The 23,747-nt window shown below is 39.7% G+C and overlaps 1 protein-coding gene and 1 pseudogene across 1 annotated transcript; both read left to right on the top strand.

Annotated features, from left to right (window-relative positions):
* Nucleotides 1-2,071: 2,071 nt before the first annotated feature.
* Nucleotides 2,072-4,343, top strand: LOC149450073 (protein NYNRIN-like). Its single transcript, XM_089692372.1, has 3 exons — nucleotides 2,072-2,496; nucleotides 2,626-3,817; nucleotides 4,287-4,343. Exons 1-3 carry the CDS (start codon nucleotides 2,072-2,074, stop codon nucleotides 4,341-4,343), a joined length of 1,674 nt encoding a protein of 557 aa, XP_089548498.1.
* A 909-nt stretch (nucleotides 4,344-5,252) lies between these two features.
* Nucleotides 5,253-7,952, top strand: LOC149450074 (uncharacterized; annotated as a pseudogene).
* The last annotated feature ends 15,795 nt before the right edge of the window (nucleotides 7,953-23,747 follow it).

Raw genomic sequence — 23,747 nt, forward strand, 5'->3', positions numbered from 1 at the left:
AAGAGCTACTATTAATGATGACCCTTATGACTTCAGACTTAAATTTTCTAAAGCATACAGGATGATTTTTAATTTACAAGATGAGACCCCTGCTATGGTCAAGGATTTTGTAAAAAAATTTAAGTACCTTGATCCAGCATCTTTATTGATTGCTAATGAAAAGGATAATTTGGATGATGTAGCCTATATTATTGACAAAGTCAGAAGACAATTAAAGCAAAATAATGTAAGACCAAAAATTGCTTTAATTGAGCATAATTATCCTAAGAATGACAGTCAGGATAAATGCAAGACAGGAAATGCTGCCCCCCGCAGGAATGACAGAGTAAGACAAGGGAATCAAAGACCACTCACTTGTTACTATTGTGCAAAACCAGGGCATTTGAAATGGCAGTGTAGGAAATTTTTGAAAGACATTCAGATGAGAAATTTGGGTAAAGAAAATGGACTTATTTCTCCTGAACCGTCAGCTCCAATTCGTTCACAGGAAGTTAAGTCATCTTCACCCTACGCTCCTCTGATCAGAGAGATTAGTGAAATGTCAATTAGTAATGGAGGAAATGTGAACAACTCACAGTCATCCAATACTTCAAGACAGCCACTATTACCTTCACCATGACTAGCAAAAGGAAAGGAAGTTGAACTCCATTGTCTGGAATATGTAGCTCCAATTTTCTTGGACAAGTGTGGGCGCCCTTATGTAAAAGCTAAAATTAATGGTCAGAAATCTTCAATTTTGTTGGATAGTGGAGCCCAAATAAGTGTTTTAGGCATGAAAATACCAATTCCATCTAATGAAACAGTATGCACAGTTGTAGGTTTCAATGGAAAAGGTGATGTTCAAGCTAAAAAATGTAAAAATGTGTCTTTTGAAATACCAGGATGTTTGCAAACGGAAATAGACTTTTGGTATTGTCAAGGATCAGAGAACATTATTGGTGCTGATGTTTTGTCTCAAAGAGGGTGGATACTTGATTTAGCCAATGGTATTGTTTGGCAAGGCTCTGCTAATCGTAAGCCTATGGTAATTGACCCAGCAGATTATTGTGAAATCGGTAGCATCTGTTTGACAGAAGCAATTGATGCTGACTATAAATGGCCAGATACTGGAGATAATTTGGAATTGAAACAGTTAGTACAACTACACAAAAAACTGTGGAGTCAAGGTAAAAATGAAGCTGGACTGTTCAAAAATATTGAAGTTAATATTCAAGGCAAAGACCATCCCCCATTAAAACAATACAAGTTGCCGCCAGAATCTGATGAACCTTTATCAGTAATCATACAAGAACTTTTGGAACAGGGTATCATCAGGAAAGCTAATTCAGTTACTAATAATCCTTTGTGGGTAGTGGCAAAGCGTGATGACCCTAGTGCATATAGATTATTGATAGATCTAAGAATGCTAAACAAATACACTCCAAGTTGTACACCCATTGTGGCAGAAACTCCAGACATCATGTCACAAATAAATGCCAATGCAAAAGTGTTCTCTGTTCTTGACATTGCAAATGGATTTTTTAGTATTAAATTGGCTGAGAGTTGCCAATACAAGTTTTCATTTGTCCACAGAAATGTGCAATATTGTCTCAAACGTCTTCCAAAAGGATATCATTCTGCTAAGTATATATTACATCAGGCATTAGCAAAAGTTTTGTCTAAATTTTCTAGACCTGATTGTTTAATACAATATGTGGATAATATCTTGCTTATGACGGATTCTGAAACTGAACACAGGACTCTCTTAGCAGAATTGTTTACACTTCTGCAAGATGAAGGTCTCAAGCTGAATACACGCAAAGTTCAGCTCATGAAAAATGAAGTAAAATTTCTTGGAGTTCTGATTGGTCCAGGAAAGAGACAGCCTTTACAGGAAAGAATTGAGTCTATTGCATCACGTCTTGTACCAACAACATTCAAAGCACTGAGATAGGTTTTGGGTTTGGTAAATTCCTCTAGAGATTTTATCGAATCATTTGCAGAAAACGCCAAACCATTGTATGATTTGTTGAAGTACAATGAGGAAAATGTATTTGGTCCCTGGACAGAAATACAGCAAAAAGCTTTTGAGATGTTGAAAAATGATTTGCAAACAGCTCCAGCTTTGGCTACTGTTGATAAGCAAGCACCATTTGCTTTGCAAGTGCATGCTTCAGAAACTGCAATCTCAGCTGTCTTGATTCAGAAACAGGGAGGAGTCTGGAGAAGTCTTGGATACTTCTCACGTCTTCTTACCCCAGTAGAGAGAGGTTTTGATGATTGTGTCAGACAACTTGTGGGAGTACATTATGCAGTAAAAGCAACAGAGCATATTGTAGGATTCAACAAAATTATTCTACAAACTCCACATAGCACATTGAAGTTTCTTTTTGAGAAAAATGTTCCGGGAGTTTCCAACCAAAGATTTTCTCAATGGTTGTTGGCTCTTTCACCTAAGCAAATACAGGTTGAACATAATGCCAAGTATGTCCTACCTCAGTTGATGGAATACAACGGGTTAGAACATGAATGTCTATGTGAAGTCCAAGAAACTTCCTCTTCTCTTTTCCGTAGAGAGGCAGAGAAAAGTGATGAACCTGTATTTGTTGATGGTTCTAGATACTGTATGTCAGGTAATTATTACAGTGGATATTCAATTTGGTATCCAGAGCGTAATTATTCCATACAGCACAAATTGCCAGGACATTTTTCAGCTCAAAGGGCAGAACTTGAAGCAGTAAAAACTGTGTTGACATTAGACAAGGAAGAGAACAGAAGTCCATTAGTGATCTACAGTGACAGTTCATATGTTGTACGTTCCCTGACAGATTATTTACCAATTTGGAAACGTAGAGGTTTTGTAGATGCATCTAACAAAGTCCTAGTGCACAAAGAGACACTTGAATCAATTTTTAAGCTAGCAGAGGAAAATCTTGTTGCCTATGCAATTGTAAAAATTCCATCTCATAGGAAGGACAATGATGAGATGTGTGTAGGCAATAGAACAGCTGATCTCTTAGCAAAGGAAGCAGCTTTACACGGAGTACCAGTGATTCAGTCTGAACCAGTCTCAGTTAATGTTGTTAGGAAGACAGACACACAGATTCCCTCCTTTGCAGAAGAACAGAAAAGGGATCCATCTCTTTCTGCTTCTCAGGTTGATCCAAAATTTCCCTTTATATATGAATATGGAATTTTGTATCATGACTTAAACGGGTTTCTGCATCCTGTTATACCGCAGCATCTACAGGTAGAATTTACAAAATACAATCACGAAAGCCTAGGTCACATAGGTAAACAAAGATTGCTTGAAATACTCAAGAAAAAATTTTATTGGGACAAAATGGAAGAAACAGTAGACAGTGTAGTGCAATCTTGTCTAATCTGTGCTCAAGTGAATCCTCGACCAAAGGGTCAAAAACCTCCATTACAAAGAACTCCTCCAGCAGATGGACCATGGTCCACATTACAACTAGACTATATAGGACCGTTACCTACAGGTAAAAATGGGTACAGGTATGCTTTAGTTGTAGTTGATGTTTTTTCGAAATGGATTGAAATCTTGCCTGTTCGCAAAGATGATGCATTAACAACTGCTAAAATGCTAATTAATCATGTTTTTCCAGTCTGGGGTATGCCAACAAACCTCAGTAGTGACAGAGGAACCCACTTCACAGGTAAAATAATGCAGGCAATGTGTAAAATCTTGGGTATACAACAGAGATTTCATGTGGCCTATCATCCACAATCTGCAGGTATTGTGGAAAGAATGGATAGGACTGTCAAATCAAGGATTGCAAAAATGTTATTAGACAGAGGAAATACTTGGGTTGATGCTGTACGATTGGTTCTGATGAGTGTCAGAAGTACAACATCTTCTGCAACACAGTATTCTCCTTTTGAGTTAATGACAGGAAGGAAAATGCGTATTGTTTTTCCCCATGAACCGTTCTTGTCAACGCCGCAAAAAGAGGCAATAGAAAAAACAAAGTGGTTACAGATGTTGCAAGACAATCTGAACACTATTGTACCACATGCAGCTACTCGCATGCAAAAAATGGTTCCTCCACATTCTTCTAAGTTCGAAAAAGGAGGACAAGTAATGGTAAAAACTTTCAGAAAAACTGGACCATGGCAAAGCAACTGGGAAGGTCCATTTGATATTTTGGATGTTCAAGGAGTAATGGTACAAGTGCAAAGACCTCTTAATTCAGTAAAAAATGCGCGCAGACAACAAACAATGTGGGTGCACAGTGACCAATGCAAATTGTTTATACCGAGATAATGATACTGCATTTCTTTTGCAGACATGGATTTCAAAAATCCGGAAGAAACAAAGCATCGCAGATTCCAAAGAAAAGTAAACATTGCAACAAAAGAACATAAGGAAAATCAAAGCAGTAGAAAGAAAAGACTTATCACAGGATTGATCTTTTTCTTAGTGACAATGACTATAGTAGTAATCTTCACAATAAAGTAAACTTGATTACCATCTAATCACAATATAGTGTGAATATAAAAACTTAAATAGTCACCCAAAATATTAAAAATAAAAATAAATATAAATAAAATAAAGAAAAAGATATAGAAAAAAATATATTAAAAAAAAAAAAAAATATATATAAAAAAATATATAAAAAATCACAATCAAAAACACCCAAAAATCCAAAAAAAATCCAAAACAAGAAGGAGTCCCAAAATTTGAAGGAGTTCCAAAATTTTCCAAATCTTTATCTGTGATATCTTAATTCTTCATGTCTTCCAACATTCTTAGTGATATACTTCAAACCCGATCTTCATATACCTCAAGAAAAAAGAGCTCAACATGTGTGATATCTTCAAAAACAGAGTTATCTAAACAACTGTGCCACACGTGTTTCATGCACATAAAAATAAAAATATATGTGCCACCATAACCGTGAGAAAAAGGATAGCCCTCAGCCTTAGGAGTCAATCCACTGCATACCACCAACGAGAGTTCATAGTTACCCTCACAGTGATATCAAGGGTCTGAGTATTGCCTTCCACTTTATAGGTATTCTTTCAGCCTTTCCAGCCACTTCCCACAGACCTCAATAACAGACCATGGATCAGTATATGTCAAAAACACTTATAACACTTTATTGTAGCAACTTACATTCAAGTAAGATAACATCAGCTTCACAAACGATATATTCCCAATCCTTCCTCTCATCGCCAGTGTATAGATTGCCACACTATCTCACCTCCGAGGGAGGAATGATTGCCGTGGGTTCCTAGTCCCTCAAAGCCCCATGAGGATTGCAGTAAACACATCCGCATGTACCAGGATCAAAGATGGCCGTCGCCGCACTTCCGGAAGAGCGTACCTACGTCACCACGTCACGTATGTAATCTACAACATAAACTTTTCCAGCAATGCAGAAGTTAACAAGACTGAAGCCCTACATAAGAAAGACACTACACTTATTAGGAACAAAAGATTTTTTCCTAAAGACAGTAACATTAATACAGCTGAAGACTTGCTAGGATATATGTGCATAGGTTATGGTAGAACTTGTTGTTCGGAATTGTATTTCGTTCATAATAATGATATTGAAGTTAGAGCTAAAATAGAGTCTAAATCAGATTTTGTTAAAATGCAAGGATCTTATAGGATTAATAACGAAACTAGTAACTTTGAATGTAATTTATCAGATATGGGATACTGGTTAATAGTTTTAAAGGGAAATGAACCTACTATTTGGTCAGGAGATATTTCCATAGACATGTTAAATACTGGAAAAATAGGAAGTTCTAAAACAGATATTTGGTATCAGTTACAAAGTTATTCACACTTTCTTGATCCTGAACATTTGAATATAAATGGTAATGAAAAAGAGGACATAGTGAAAATATGGGATTTCCAAGTGACAAGAGCTTTGGTTCAAACTAAAGTCAAAGTAATTGTTACTGTGGTAGATTTGATTGTCCCAGAGATAAAAATATCTCCTCAATCATTAAGACTTGTAGAAGGAAAGGATAATCTGAATTTGATGTGTAGTACACAAATACACCTACCTCAAAATTCATTCTTAACTTGGAAAAGGAATGGTGAATTTTTGGGAAGTTTTCTTCATGATAAAACTGATGTTATCCATAAAAGTATTTTTGGTAATTTGAACTGGGATAATGATAACTTTGTGTATCATCAAAACACTATATCTATTAATGATACAGGTATATATGAATGCTGCATATCAATAGAAAATTATCCAAAGAAATGTGTAAATACAAATGTAATTGTACTATCCCCTAAAAGAACACAGTGTACGGATAAGAAATTTATTCCAGCCAGTCCCTTCCAAATTAACCATTTCCAAACCAGACTTCTGTTGAGAGAAGGAAAGTTTGTTATTATATTGTGGAACTTTAACATTTCAGAATGGAAAATCTCAACAAGGTTTCCACAATGTAAAGAACATCTGGTTAACATGGAATTAGGTATTGAAAGATGGTTTGGTACTGATATTAGGAATCCTCACAGGAATAAACGTGGTATAGTTGAAGGTATTTTAGGAGGAATAGGTACTATTGGTAGTATTACAAATAGCATGGACATTAGTACATTAAAGTCTGATCTCGAGACAGCCGGTTTAGTGGGAAGCAATAGTATTAAAGTACAAAGAAACTTGAATCAAATATTGGAAAATATGGTGATTAAAACAGCCAATATTATGGGTCCATCTATATTACATTTAGAGAATATTACTCTTAATTTAATGTCAAGTGAACAGCATTCTCATATAGCCAGAGCATGTTTAGAAATTCAAATGGAATATTCCACAAATTTTAAAATAATAGCTCAAGCTTTTCAAAGTGGAATAACTCCTATAGGTATTGTACAAAATTTACCAAGAGAGTATGTATATGCCATAAATCATACTGATCTGTGGGTAAATAAGTGGATTGGATGTTATCAGAACATATGCTATAGTTCTTCAATGATTCCTGTAGCAGGAAAAGAACAAATATTGGTTCCAATCACTGTCTTGGGATTACCAGTTAGCAACACACAGTTACTATATTATCATCTGCAATATACAGATTTTGCATTTACTGATAATAATTTTGAGTTAGAACAATTAGATCTGTCTTCATGTTTACAATTTCAGTCTAAAGTTATTTGTCTACCTAATCAAGACAAAGGTATATTTCATTCTTGTTACCATAACCATACTCTATGTTCAGCAAGGATAGAAAAGGTTAAAACCACTTCTGAGTTAATCTCAATTGTAGATAAAAAGAAAGTTTGTTTTCAAGTTATGTCTAACTCAGAAAGGGTTCAATCCTTCTTCTCTTCTTGTACACATACAGAAAACTTAAGTCGAGGTTTGTTCTGTATAGAAGGAGATATTTCAGCAATAAGTGTTAATGGGATGAGAATGAATTTAACAAACATGCTTATGAAAAATATAAGTGCTCTTCCCATACAGTACAATATATCTCAAGTGGATGAATTCCCATGGAGAGATTGGGCAAATGTTATTCAAAAAGATGAAGGTTTACTGATAGCTTTATCAGATGAACTCCAAAAAGCAGAAATAATATTTAAACATGAACAAGGGAGTTTAAAAGATATAGAACATGAATGGTCTCAATTTTCAGGTCATTCTTGGTGGTCAAAATTTAAACGTACTGTATCAATGTTGGGAAAAACTTCAATTGCATCTGCAGCAGGAAATATTTTATTACATCCTGTAATAATTATTTTTATTATTATCATATTATGTATTATATTTCAATTATGTTTAATGTGTAAAATGAACAATTTCTATAAGCGAATTAGAAGTGAAATTAGGAAAGGAGATAATCTATTATAAAATATACTTCAGAGAAAAATACTTTCTGGTTATGCTGACTCAGTTATAAATAATGATACATTTGAGATTACTAAATCAAAACCTGAGTGTTTGTGATATAAATGATGTGTGCTTGTTATAAATTAATATGAATTTCATATTTCAGAGGGGAATGTAATATTAATTTTTAATATCCAAACTTTAATTCGGTCTTTAGTAGTTCTGAAATATATGCTGGCAGAAAATACCCTCTTAATTGGATGTGAATGTGAGGTTTTGCATTTCAGTGGTCAGATGTGAATTATTTGTGTCTGAGCTAAAGGTAATCAGCAGAGGTTTAAATTCATGTTTTCTTTTAAAATACTCTATGTAACAGTATACCATATTGTGAATTCTTATAATGAGTCTGAGAGCTTAGATTGTAGTCATAAATCATGGATTTTGACAGTTGTATGTAACATAAGAACTTCAGAAACCTTTTTCATAGTCTGCATGTCAATCATGATAATGACTTGGTGGTTTGAATAGGAACACATGGCTTTAGTTAAGCTAGGAGTGAATATGGGAGTAGTTTTAGGAGCCCGCAAATTTGAAACAAAGCTTAATGGGAGGACCTAATTTCTCATGCATTTTAAGTATGCAGCTTTTCAAAGAACGAGGCCAGAAGCTTCTCAGATACACTACACTTCACTTCATTCACTCACACACAGACACATTTTTGCACACATTCTTACTCAAAGCACGTGCTTGAACAAAGAACAAAGGAAGCACGTTTTTAAGCTAGGCCTGGAAAACCTATATTTAAGCTATTCAAAGGAACTACATTTTCTTCTAATATTCAAGGAACAAGCAACTTATATTCTTTATTTTATTTCATTTTAAGCTACATATATCTGAATTTACTGTTTTTTATTGACTTTGTATTTTTGGTGAGTGATCAAATAAAGTCACACTGCTCATACTGACCTGGCTTCCATAAGGATTTCTTCCCACAACCATCTACAAGAACCTAGAAATACTAATAGAGTTTTTTCATAACTCTGGAAATTTAACAATTCTGTTTTTTTTTTTTTGTGATTTGGCCACGGCTAATCACATGACACAGCTGGGCTGTGATTGGCCCAGCTTGTGCATGTGATCGCTGTGACCATTCACAGCTAGACACACTTGTATACAATGGATGGCATGAAAGGAAGCCATCCATTGTATACAACTGTCGTGACCTGCTGTGATTGGTCACAGCAGGTCACATGGTACTGGCAACGGGGCCGGTACACAGATCTGTCACCGGCCGTGTCCGACGTACATGGCCAGTGACAGATCGTGCCGCAGCGCGGCCCTGTAGGCGTGTGCAATGCGCGCTCTGGAAAGGACGCCATATGGCGTCCACCCGGAGGGATGAGCAATGGATTAACATAACTCTTACATAACACTTCAAACAATAACTGACAGTAATGATCCCAACCGGGTCCAAGGTCTTCGAAGGCACTGTTACTCACATCAATAACTCGGCTGTATCTACACCCAATGAAAAGGCCCCCAGCCGCTACTACACCGCCTCGGGGAATATACTACAGCTACGTAGTCCCAGATACAGCCAATGAACTCCAAACTTACCAACATGACCTTATAATTGGGAAGGAACACCCATACCTACGATGGGCCCAACCCATAATCCACCAAATGGTCACTCCAGCACCGCCTTCAAAGACCCAGCGACCCCTGCCGGCTGCCACGACAAAACAAAAAACGCCAAACACCCCAGAACACAAAATGACGATCAAGGAAAGAAAATAAAATCAAGGAACCCAAACAAAACCAAACAACATGACAAACACAAAGGACAAGACCAGTAACAAAAACATGGCACTTATACCCCCTTCCTGCCCAGGCCAATTTCCAGTTTCCAGCGCTGTCACACTTTGAATGACAATTGCGCGGTCATGCAACACTGTACCCATATGAAATTTTTATCGTTTTTTTGTGACAGACAGAGCTTTGTTTTGGTGGTATTTAATCACCTCTGGGTTTTTATTTTTTCTTAAACAAACAAAAAACCACTGAAAATTTAGAAAAAAAAAGTTTTTTCTTAGTTTTTGTTATAAAATTTTGTAAATAAGTGATTTTTCTCCTTCACTGATGTGCGCTAATGAAGCGGCAGTGATAGACACTTATAGGTGGCACTAATGGGCACTGATGAGGAGGCACTGGTAGGTGGCACTGATGGGCATTGACAGGCTTCACTGATGGGCACTGAAAGGCAGAAATGATAGGCGGCACTGATAGGCGGCACTGACTGGCATTGATAGGTGGCACTGGCTGGCACTGATGGGTGACACTGAAAGGCAGCTCAGATGGGCACTGATATGTGGCACTGATGGGCAATGGCAGGTGACACGGATGAGCACTGATGGACACTGACAGGTGGTACTGCTGGGGCTACACTGATCATCAAGGCACACTGATCATCAGTGCCCTGATGATCAGTGTACATGTCCTCTCCGCGGAAAGCCGATTACCGGCTCTCCTCTCCTCACGAGCTGTCAGCGTGACGGCTCGTGAGGAGAGAAATGCCGGTAACCGGCATTTCCCAGTTTACATGCGATCACCTGTGATTGGACACAGCTGATCACATGACCGAGCTGACATCTTTGGCTCTTTCCGTGAATCGGTGATCCGCTGTGTCCGAGGGACACAGTGCACCAGCGATCGCCGCGCTGCGCGCTCCCAGAGCCACGCATGCACGGTAACAATGGGAGGACGTCATATGACGTCCTCTCAGAACGAGAGAACCACCACGTGGAGAACCCATATGGTGGGCAGGAGACAGTTAAACAGTAAAAACAAAACTTTTGCAATGATTTATGTTTATCAGACCAAACAAGAGCAAACGAGAAGAATTCACCTTTAGGGTTGAGTGCTGATTCACATACTGTATATATATATATATATATATATATATATATATATGAAAATCCATCATTCTCGATGTACTAGATGGCCTATCTCATTTCTTGAGGCCCCAAAACACCAGGACAGTGCGAATACCCCCCAGATGACTGCCTTTTTGGAAAGCAAACAGTCCAAGGTATTTAGTAAGAGTTATTTGATGGTTTTATTTTTCGAAAATTAATAAATAAAAAAAAAAATCACTTTTTTTTTATTTAAAAAGTAAAGTGTTAATAAGAAAACACCCTCACTGTGTAAGGGAAGATAAGGCTTGTCACCATGCTCCCAGAACAATGTACTGGGACCATGAAAGGCTTTCCAAATAGATAAAATGAGAGAAAATGAATGTTAACCATTTGCCGCCCGCCCTATGGCCGAATGGCGGCCGGCAAATGTCATCAGTGTTCCGGGTGGACGCCATATGGCGTCCTCCCGCACATGTGCAGATTGCGCTCCTGCAGAGCCACGCAGTGGCGCGATCTGTCACCGGCCGTGTACCTCGGACACGGCCGATGACAGAACTGAGTATCAGCCCCGTTGCCGGTACCATGTGACCTGCTGTGACCAATCACAGCAGGTCACATGACAGTTGTATACAATGGATGGCTTCATTCATGCCATCCATTGTATACTAGTGTCTAGCTGTGAATGGTCACAGCTAATCACATGCACATGTCATGTGATTAGCTGTGGCCAAATCACAGCTAAGCACAAAAAAAAAACCCCTGAATGAATCGATGTCATTATGGTAACATTGTACTACTCTGGTCATAGTGAAATATGAAAAAAAAATCTTAAAAAAAAAGAAGAAAAAAATGTAATAAAAAATAATAAAAAAAAAATATATATATATATATTTTTTTTTTCATTCTGTCACCAATCAGTGTCCCTGATCATCGCCATGCCAGTTATATGATGATGCTGTACAAAAAAAAATAGTGAAACTAATTTTTAAAATTTTTTCATTTTCCGAAATATTATGACAAAAAAAATACAACTTCAAAAAACTCGCCATGCCTCCTATGAAGTACGTCGGACTGTCTACTTTACAAAAAGGGGTAATTTGGGGGATATCTGTACTGTTCTGACATTCTTGGACCTCAAGAAATTAGATTGGCCGCCAGTACTTCAGGATTGATCAATATTCAGATCTATACCATAGTTTGTGAACTCTATAACTTTCCTACGAACTAAAAAATACATCCTAATTTGGGTTATTTTCACCAAAGACATGTAGCAGAATACATCTCGGCCAAAATTTATGAAGAACAATTATTTATTTGCAAACTTTTATAACAGAAACAAAGAAAAATGTGTTTTTTTCAAAATTGTTGGGTTTTTTTTGTTCATTTAGCAAAAAATAAAAACCCCAGCGGTGATTAAATACCACCAAAAGAAAGCTCTAGTTGTGTAAAGAAAATGATAAAATTTTAGTTTGGGTACAATGTTGTATGAGCGCGCAATTGTCATTCAAGGTGTGAAAGCGCTGAAACCTGAAAACTGGCCTGGGCAGGAAGGTGTAAAAGTGCCCGTTATTGAATTGGTTAAAAAAATAAAAACAAAGCCCAAAAAAACCAAAAGTAACAACCGTTTATCTCATGTCCAGTGCAGAGCCTCGAACCTATGACCATGCACTCTTTAGACTGGCACGCTAACCACTGTGCTGCGGTTGTTACCTGGTATAGGCCCGGTCAAACTGACCCTTGTTTTCAAAAACTGCCAACTGTCACCTGCCCAATGTCAAGTAGCTATAGTGCACTTTGAATGACAATTGCGCGCTCATACAACACTGTACCCAAACTAAAATTTTATCATTTTTTTCACACAACTAGAGCTTTCTTTTGGTGGTATTTCATCACCACTGGGGTTTTTATTGTTTGCTAAATTAACAAAAAAAGACAGAAAATTTTGGAAAAAAAAAAAACACGTTTTCTTTGTTTCTGTTATAAAAGTTTGCAAATAAATAATTGTTTTTCATAAATTTAGGCCAAGATGTATTCTGCTACATGTCTTTGGTGAAAATAACCCAAATTAGTATTTATTATTTAGTCTGTAGGAAAGTTATAGAGTTCACAAACTATGGGATATATCTGAAAATTGATCAATCCTGAAGTACTGAAAGCCAATCTCATTTTTTGAGGTCCAAGAATGTCAGGACAGTACAGATATCCCCCAAATGACCCCTTATTGCAAAGCAGACCGTCCGATGTATTTCATAACAGGCATGGCGAGTTTTATGAAATTGTAATTTTTTTGTCATAATTTTTCGGAAATGAAGAAATTAAAAAAATGATTTTCACTATTTTTTTTTTTACATACTGTCACCAGTGCAGTACAGCGTCATCGTATAACTGGCATGGCGGTGATCAGGGACACTGACTGGTGACAGTACGAAAAAAAAATTGATAATTTTTTTTTATTATTTTTAATTTTTTATTACATTTTTTTCTTTTTTTTAAGATTATTTTTTCATATTTCACTATGACCAAAGTAGTATAATGTTACCATAGTAACATTGTGCTACTTTGGGGGAGTGATCAGTATTTTTTATTTTACACAATTTGCTTATAGCAAAGAATTACTTTGCTATAAGCAAGCATTTACCTGAATGAAATTGATTTATTCTGTTTTTTTGGTTTTTTTTGTGTGATTTGGCCACGGCTAATCACATGACACAGCTGGGCTGTGATTGGCCCAGCTTGTGCATGTGATCGCTGTGACCATTCACAGCTAGACACACTTGTATACAATGGATGGCATGAAAGGAAGCCATCCATTGTATACAACTGTCGTGACCTGCTGTGATTGGTCACAGCAGGTCACATGGTACTGGCAACGGGGACGGTACACAGATCTGTCATCGGCCGTGTCCGACGTACACGGCCAGTGACAGATCGTGCCGCAGCGCGGCCCTGTAGGCGTGTGCAATGCGCGCTCTGGAAAGGATGCCATATGGCGTCCACCCGGAGGGATGAGCAACGGATTAACATAACTCTTACATAACACTTCATACAGTACAATCAAATAATAACTGACAGTCATGATCCCAACCGGGTCCAAGGTCTTCGAAGGCACTGTTACTCACATCAATAACTCGGCTGTATCTACACCCAATGAAAATGCCCCCAGCCACTACTACACCACCTCGGGGACAATACTACAGCTACGTAGTCCCAGATACAGCCAATGAACTCCAACCTTACCAACATGACCTTATAATTGGGAAGGAACACCCATACCTACGATGGGCCCAACCCATAATCCACCAAATGGTCACTCCAGCACCGCCTTCAAAGACCCAGCGACTCCTGCCGGCTGCCACGACAAAACAAAAAACGCCAAACACCCCAGAACACAAAATGACGATCAAGGAAAGAAAATAAAATCAAGGAACCCAAACAAAACCAAACAACATGACAAACACAAAGGACAAGACCAGTAACAAAAACAGGGCACTTATACCCCCTTCCTGCCCAGGCCAATTTCCAGCTTCCAGCGCTGTCACACTTTGAATGACAATTGCGCGGTCATGCAACACTGTACCCATATGAAATTTTTATCATTTTTTTTGTGACAGACAGAGATTTGTTTTGGTGGTATTTAATCACCTCTGGGTTTTTATTTTTTCTTAAGCAAACAAAAAACCACTGAAAATTTAGAAAAAAAAAGTTTTTTCTTAGTTTTTGTTATAAAATTTTGTAAATAAGTGATTTTTCTCCTTCACTGATGTGCGCTAATGAAGCGGCAGTGATAGACACTTATAGGTGGCACTAATGGGCACTGATGAGGAGGCACTGGTAGGTGGCACTGATGGGCATTGACAGGCTTCACTGATGGGCACTGAAAGGCAGAAATGATAGGCGGCACTGATAGGCGGCACTGATAGACGCCACTGACTGGCATTGATAGGTGGCACTGGCTGGCACTGATGGGTGACACTGAAAGGCAGCTCAGATGGGCACTGATATGTGGCATTGATGTGGCACTGGTGAGCAATGGCAGGTGACACGGATGAGCACTGATGGACACTGACAGGTGGTACTGCTGGGGCTACACTGATCATCAAGGCACACTGATCATCAGTGCCCTGATGATCAGTGTACATGTCCTCTCCGCGGAAAACCGATTACCAGCTCTCCTCTCCTCACGGGCTGTCAGCGTGACGGCTCGTGAGGAGAGAAATGCCGGTAACCGGCATTTCCCAGTTTACATGCGATCACCTGTGATTGGACACAGCTGATCACATGACCGAGCTGACATCTTCGGCTCTTTCCGTGAATCGGTGATCCGCTGTGTCCGAGGGACACAGTGCACCAGCGATCGCCGCGCTGCGCGCTCCCAGAGCCACGCATGCACGGTAAGACTAGGAGGACGTCATATGACGTCCTCTCAGAACGAGAGAACCACCTCGTGGAGAACCCATATGGTGGGCAGGAGACAGTTAAACAGTAAAAACAAAACTTTTGCAATGATTTATGTTTATCAGACCAAACAAGAACAAACGAGAAGAATTCACCTTTAGGGTTGAGTGCTGATTCACATACTGTATATATATATATATGAAAATCCATCATTCTCGATGTACTAGATGGCCTATCTCATTTCTTGAGGCCCCAAAACACCAGGACAGTGCGAATACCCCCCAGATGACCGCCTTTTTGGAAAGCAAACAGTCCAAGGTATTTAGTAAGAGTTATTTGATGGTTTTATTTTTCGAAAATTAATAAATAAAAAAAAAAATCACTTTTTTTTTTATTTAAAAAGTAAAGTGTTAATAAGAAAACACCCTCACTGTGTAAGGGAAGATAAGGCTTGTCACCATGCTCCCAGAACAATGTACTGGGACCATGAAAGGCTTTCCAAATAGATAAAATGAGAGAAAATGAATGTTAACCATTTGCCGCCCGCCCTATGGCCGAATGGCGGCCGGCAAATGTCATCAGTGTTCCGGGTGGACGCCATATGGCGTCCTCCCGCACATGTGCAGATTGCGCTCCTGCAGAGCCACGCAGTGGCGCGATCTGTCACCGGCCGTGTACCTCGGACACGGCCGATGACAGAACTGAGTATCAGCCCCGTTGCCGGTACCATGTGACCTGCTGTGACCAATCACAGCAGGTCACATGACAGTTGTATACAATGGATGGCTTCATTCATGCCATCCATTGTATACTAGTGTCTAGCTGTGAATGGTCACAGCTAATCACATGCACATGTCATGTGATTAGCTGTGGCCAAATCACAGCTAAGCACAAAAAAAAAAAAAAAAACCCTGAATGAATCGATGTCAGTGAAATATGAAAAAAAATCTTAAAAAAAAAAGAAAAAAATGTAATAAAAAATAATTAAAAACAAAATATATATATATTTTTTTTTTTTTCATTCTGTCACCAATCAGTGTCCCTGATCATCGCCATGCCAGTTATATGATGACGCTGTATAAAAAAAAATTGTGAAACTAATTTTTTTAATTTTTTCATTTTCCGAAAAATGATGACAAAAAAAATACCACTTCAAAAAACTCGCCATGCCTCCTATGAAGTACGTCGGACTGTCTACTTTACAAAAAGGGGTAATTTGGGAGATATCTGTACTGTTCTGACATTCTTGGACCTCAAGAAATTAGATTGGCTGTCAGTACTTCAGGATTGATCAATATTCAGATCTATACCATAGTTTGTGAACTCTATAACTTTCTTACAAACTAAAAAATACATCCTAATATGGGTTATTTTCACCAAAGACATAGCAGAATACATCTCGGCCAAAATTTATGAAGAAAAATTATTTATTTGCAAACTTTTATAACAGAAACAAAGAAAAACGTGTTTTTTTCAAAATTGTTGGTCTTTTTTTGTTCATTTAGCAAAAAATAAAAACCCCAGCGGTGATTAAATACCACCAAAAGAAAGCTCTAGTTGTGTAAAGAAAATGATAAAATTTTAGTTTGGGTACAATGTTGTATGAGCGCGCAATTGTCATTCAAGGTGTGAAAGCGCTGAAACCTGAAAACTGGCCTGGGCAGGAAGGTGTAAAAGTGCCCGTTATTGAATTGGTTAAAAAAAAAAAAACAAAGCCCAAAAAAAACCAAAAGTAACAACCGTTTATCTCATGTCCAGTGCAGAGCCTCGAACCTATGACCATGCACTCTTTAGACTGGCACGCTAACCACTGTGCTGCGGTTGTTACCTGGTATAGGCCCGGTCAAACTGACCCTTGTTTTCAAAACCTGCCAACTGTCACCTGCCCAATGTCAAGTAGCTATAGTGCACTTTAAATGACAATTGCGCGCTCATACAACATTGTAACCAAACTAAAATTTTATCATTTTTTTCACACAACTAGAGCTTTCTTTTGGTGGTATTTAATCACCACTGGGGTTTTTATTCTTTGCTAAATAAACAAAAAAAGACCTAAAATTTGGAAAAAAAAAAACACGTTTTTCTTTGTTTCTGTTATAAAAGTTTGCAAATAAATAATTGTTCTTCATAAATTTAGGCAGAGATGTATTCTGCTACATGTCTTTGGTTAAAATAACCCAAATTAGGATGTATTTTTTAGTTTGTAGGAAAGTTATAGAGTTCGCAAACTATGGGATATATCTGAATATTGATCAATCCTGAAGTACTGACGGCCAATCTAATTTCTTGAGGTCCAAGAATGTCAGAACAGTACAGATATCCCCCAAATTACCCCTTTTTGCAGAGTAAACATTCCGATGTACTTCATAAGAGGCATGGCGAGATATTTGAAGTTGTATTTTTTTTGTCATAATTTTTTTGAAAATGAAAAAATGCAAAAAATAATTTTCACAATTTTTTTTTTTTACATACTGTCACCAGTGCAGTACAGCGTCATCATATTACTGGCATGGCGGCGATCAGGGACACTGACTGGTGACAGTATGAAATCAAAAAAATATATTTTTTTTTCTTAAATTTTTTTTAATATTTTTTATTATTTTTAATTTTTTATTACTTTTTTTTCTTTTTTTTAAGATTTTTTATTTCATATTTCACTATGTCCAAAAAAATACAATGTTACCATAGTAACATTGTACTACTTTGGGGAAGTGATCGGTATTTTTTTTTTTTTTTTTTTACACAATTTGCTTATAGCAAAGAATTACTTTGCTATAAGCAAGCATTTACCTGCATGACATCGATTCATTCAGGTTTTTTTTTTTTTTTTGTGCTTAGCTGTGATTTGGCCACAGCTAATCACATGACATGTGCATGTGACCTGCTGTGACCATTCACAGCTAGACACTAGTATACAATGGATGGCATGAATGAAGCCATCCATTGTATACAACTGTCATGTGACCTGCTGTGATTGGTCACAGCAAGTAACAGGTCACATGGTACCCGCAACGGGGGTCGGTACTCAGATCTGTCATCGGCAGATCGCGCCGCTGCGATCTAGAGCGTTTTCGGCTTTTGGCCAGGAGAGAAGTGGTTAAAGTAAGCCAATAACCTTTTAGTTTTGGAAATAGAAGGGAATAGGAATAGAACTCTTGTCAGGTTCTTACTGCCATCCCGGTGCAGCTCACTGTCTGTGTGTATTTAAAAAAAAAAAATTTATATATATATGTGTAAAATGTAAGATCAATACGTACCTGTTGCCAGATGCAGAACAATAACAAAGATCAATGCTCTCAGCCAGGGGCGGACTGACAACTCATGGGGCCCCCGGGCATTAGGGGATCATGGTGCCCCTGTGTCCTTGGCCATACTCAAAAAAGCCTATGAAAAAGGTACCAGGGGCATCTCATGGGGCCCTCTACTGACCCCGGCCCTCGGGCAGTGCCCGAGTTTCCAAATGGTCAGTCCCCCCTGCTCTCAGCAGCATTTTGCCATCTTTGTCTTGCAGATATTATAGCTGACAAACAGAAATCAATCAAAAAATCTATTTGATATTCGTCTCGCTGATTTAACTGGTGATAAATGGAAATCAATCAAAGAAATCTCTTCTAACTGCAGTCACTTTGCAGAGCAATCACAAACACTTGTACTCAGTGCGTGGATCAAGAAGAAATGAGGGGAGAGGACTTGTGCTAGAATGAGGGGGGTTGGAATTTGAAATCCCCCCACCCCACCTTCTAGCACAAGTCCTATCCCCTCTCAAAGCATCCCCCCCCAACGCATATCCTCTTACCCCTGCCCCCCAATAATCACTCCTCTAAGTGTACACTATTGTTACCTCCCCCCTCCTTGCTATGTCCCCCTCCCCTGTAAGGCTAGGTTCACACTAGCCCGCCCTGTGTGTTCTGGTTGTGGGTTCGGGAATCGCATCAGCTCCTTCACCCACAACCACCCACAGCCGAATCGCTCTGCTCTTACAAGACGAACGGGGCTGCCATTCTTTCCGAATGGCACCCCCGCGCATCTCAGCCCACAACACGATCGCAGGTGCGGGAACCGCAGGGAAACCACAAGATCAAAAAGACCGTGCAGTTTCCCTGCAGATGCGTTTTTGCATGCACCTGTTTCTTGCATGAAACGCTGGCACAGCGTTTTTATTCAAATAAATGGGCCACCGTGTCTGCGGAGACGCGGGCCGCACTAGTGTGAACTAAGCCTAAGTCGCCATCCATATTAACCACTTGCCCACCGGAAGATTCTACCCCCTTCAAGACCAGGCCATTTTGTGCTGTTTGCCAATGCCGTACTTTAACTGGCAATTTTGCGGTCATGCTACACTGTACCCAGGGCTGTGGATAAGGGGGTACCACCAGTCCTCCTGTATGGGGCCCAGGCAGCTGGGTGAATAGGATGTGGGTAGGGAGGGTAATCGGCACAGCGCACATATATGAAAATCGATCAGTCTTGATATACTGACAGCCAATCTCATTTCTTGAGGCCCAAAAATGCCAAGAAAGTATAAATATCCCCCAAATGACCGCTTTTTGGAAAGCAGACAGTCCAAGGTATTTAGTAAGAGGCATAGTGACTTTTTTTTTTTAATTAAGAAATTAAAAAACAAATATTCACAATTTTTGGGTTTTTTTTTTTTTTTTATCATTTTGTTTACCACACGGTGACCAGAGCAATATGTTACCATAGTAACATTATACTACTCTAGAGAAGTCAGGATTTTTTTTTGCACATTATGATTGCTTATAGCTCAACCACTTCCCATCCGGCCCATGTATATAAACGTCCGGACGGGGGCAGTACGGGAGCGGGTGGTCGTTTATAAATGTCCTCCCCGCTCCCTGCTTGTGCGCGCTCCCTGAATGTTTGGGGGTTCTGAGTAATTTTCTAGCAAATAAATGATGATTTTTACATGTAGGAGAGAAATGCCAGAATTGTCCTGGGTGGGAAGTAATTACAGTATTTTTCGCTCCATAAGACGTGCCTAGGTTTTAGAGGAGAAGAACAAGAAAAAAAATATTCTGAACCAATGGACTGCAGACACAGTACAGGGGATGACCAGAGACTGCGGACACAGTACAGGAGATGGCAAGAGACTGCGGACATAGTAGAGGAGATGACCAGAGACTGCGGACACAGTACAGGAGATGACCAGAGACTGCGGACACAGTACAGGAGATGACCAGAGACTGCGGACACAGTACAGGAGATGACCAGAGACTGCGGACACAGTACAGGGATGACCAGAGACTGTTTACATAGTACAGGAGATGGCCAGAGACTGCGGACATATTACAGGAGATGACCAGAGACTGTGGACATAGTACAGATGACCAGAGACAGCGGACATAGTACAGGAGATGACCAGAGACTGCGGACATAGTACAGGAGATGACCAGAGACTGCGGACTTACTACAGGAGATGACCAGAGACTGCAGACATAGTACAGGGAATGACCAGAGACTGCGAACATAGTACAGGAGATGACCAGAGACTGCGGACTTAGTACAGGAGATGACCAGAGACTGCAGACATAGTACAGGGAATGACCAGAGACTGTGGACATAGTACAGATGACGAGAGACTGCAGACAGTAAAGGAGATTACCAGAGACTGCGGACCTTTTGGGGAGGGAGGGGGAATGGGTACCTGAATTTGACAGGTACTCGCTCCCACTTCCGCGGGGTTGTCCTTCCTTCTTCTTCCCGCTGCGGCCTCTGTGACAGCCGGGTGCCCACTGCGCATGCGCGAGAAGCTCTGCGCTTTGTGAATTGCCCGGAGCCTTCTGGGACCTGCCATGTGTCCCAGAAGACACCGGACCATTCACAAAGCGCAGCGCTTCTCGCGCATGCGCAGTGGGCAGCCGGCTGTCACAGAAGCCTCCACGGGAAGACTGTACAGCGCTAGACCGAGGAACAGGTAAGGTCCTGCAGGAGAGAAAAGCTGAGCGGCCGGCCCGATATTCTGACATGGTGGCGGCAGAAATTTCGGACCGGCCGCTTTACATTCGCTCCATAAGACGCACTGACATTTCCCCCCCTTTTTTGGGGGGAAAAAAGTGCGTCTTATGGAGCGAAAAATACGGTAAGTACTAAAATCGTTTGGACTGTATCCATGGAGGAGCAGCGTTGTCAGCTTAGGATGGGCATGAGCGGGATGTTCTGTAGTCCACATAGAGAGACTCAGAGGCAGAAAGTACATGACTGAGGGACATGCAGAATATTGAGGCTAATACTTTCCACCTAACCAATAAAACAACCACCCCCTCAACCTTCTCCCACGTGAAATAACCACGCGACTCTCCTTTTGGTGAAAAATCAGCCATAGCGGTCCATTCACTGTGTACAGTTGTGTTGGGAACTGTGATTGGTCACAGTGATCACATGGTACACACAGGATCAATCAGAGCTAATCACAACCAAACTCAATTTCATTCAGTAAAATACTTGCTTAACCACTTCAATAACGGGCACTTTTACCCCCTTCCTGCCCAGGCCAATTTTCAGGTTTCAGCGCTCTCACACTTTGAATGACAATTGCACGGTCATGCAACACTGTACCCAAACTAAAATTTTGTCATTTTCTTCACACAACTAGAGCTTTCGTTTGGTGGTATTTAATCACCGCTGGGGTTTTTATTTTTTGTAAAATTAACAAAAAAAGACTGAAAGGTTTGAAAAAAAACATGTTTTTCTTTGTTTCTGTTTTTAAAAGTCTGCAAATAAATATTTGTTCTTCATAAATTTAGGCAGAGATATATTCTGCTACATTTCTTTGGTGAAAATAACCCAAATTAGTATTTATTATTTAGTCTGTAGGAAAGTTATAGAGTTCACAAACTGTGGTATAGATCTGAAAATTGATCGATCCTGAAATACTGACAGCCAATCTCATTTTTTGAGGTCCAAGAATGTCAGGACAGTACAGATATCCCCCAAATGACCCCTTATTGCAAAGTAGACCATCCAATGTATTTCATAACAGGCATGGCGAGTTTTATGAAGTTGTAATTTTTTTGTCATAATTTTTCGGAAATGAAGAAATTAAAAAAATGATTTTCACTAATTTTTTTTTTTTTTACATACTGTCACCAGTGCAGTACAGCGTCATCGTATAACTGGCATGGCGGTGATCAGGGACACTGACTGGTGACAGTACGAAAAAAAAATTGATAATTTTTTTTTATTATTTTTAATTTTTTATTAAATTGTTTTCTCTTTTTTGTAAGATTTTTTTTCATATTTCACTATCACCAAAGTAGTATAATGTTACCATAGTAACATTGTACTACTTTGGGGGAGTGATCAGTATTTTTTTTTTTACACAGTTTGCTTATAGCAAAGAATTACTTTGCTATAAGCAAGCATTTACCTGAATGAAATTGATTCATTCTGGGTTTTTTTTTTTTTTGTGTGATTTGGCCACGGCTAATCACATGACACAGCTGGGCTGTGATTGGCCCAGTTTGTGCATGCGATCGCTGTGACCATTCACAGCTAGACACACTTGTATAAAATGGGTGGCATGAAAGGAAGCCATCCATTGTATACAACTGTCATGTGACCTGCTGTGATTGGTCACAACAGGTCACATGGTACTGGCAACGGGGCCGGCACACAGATCTGTCATGGGCCACGTCCGACATACACGGCCAGTGACAGATCATGCCGCAGCGTGGCCCTGTAGGCGTGTGCAATGCGTGCTCTGGAAAGGACGCCATATGGCGTCCACCCGGAGGGACGAGCAATGGATTAACATAACTCTTACATAACACTTCATACAGTCCAATCAAATAATAACTGACAGTAATGATCCCAACCGGCTCCAATGTCTTCGAAGGCACTGTTACTCACATCAATAACTCGGCTGTATCTGACACCCAATGAAAAGGCCCCCAGCCGCTACTACACCGCCTCGGGGACAATACTACAGCTACGTAGTCCCAGATACAGCCAATGAACTCCAACCTTACCAACATGACCTTATAATTGGGAAGGAACACCCATACCTACGATGGGCCCAACCCATAATCCACCAAATGGTCACTCCATCACCGCCTTCAAAGACCCAGCGACCCCTGCCGGCTGCCACGACAAAACAGACAAACACCCCAGCACATAAAATGACGATCAAGGAAAGAAAATAAAATCAAGGAACCCAAACAAAACCAAACAACATGACAAACACAAAGGACAAGACCAGTAACAAAAACAAAACAGCAAAACAAAACAATAAAACAGGTCCAGGGAGGGCGGGAGAAACCTCACCCGTGCTGGCACAAGCTCCGACTGACACCCAGCAAGTCCCAACCCCTCTCCTCATCCTGGAAAGACCACCCTCAAACTCGAATACTCCAATCAGGTGAGTAACCGCCCCTACCTACTGAATATCCTCCCACCCAAATCCAATCTCCACCTCGTCTTCAAGCCCCAGTCATGCTGGCCCTCCCCTTAGCTCCGCTCAGTCCAGGCCATCACTTATGAGCTGATAAGATTTCTGGCAGGATCAATGGGGTTTTTTTTTTGCTTTTATTAACCACTAGCCTACTGGGCACTTATACCCCCTCCCTGCTCAGGCCAATTTCCAGCTTCCAGCGCTGTCACACTTTGAATGACAATTGCG

This window comes from Staurois parvus, unplaced genomic scaffold (assembly GCF_062004578.1).
Source record: "Staurois parvus isolate SC_StPar_1 unplaced genomic scaffold, SC_StPar_1.0 ptg000583l, whole genome shotgun sequence".
Lineage (NCBI taxonomy): Eukaryota > Metazoa > Chordata > Amphibia > Anura > Ranidae > Staurois > Staurois parvus.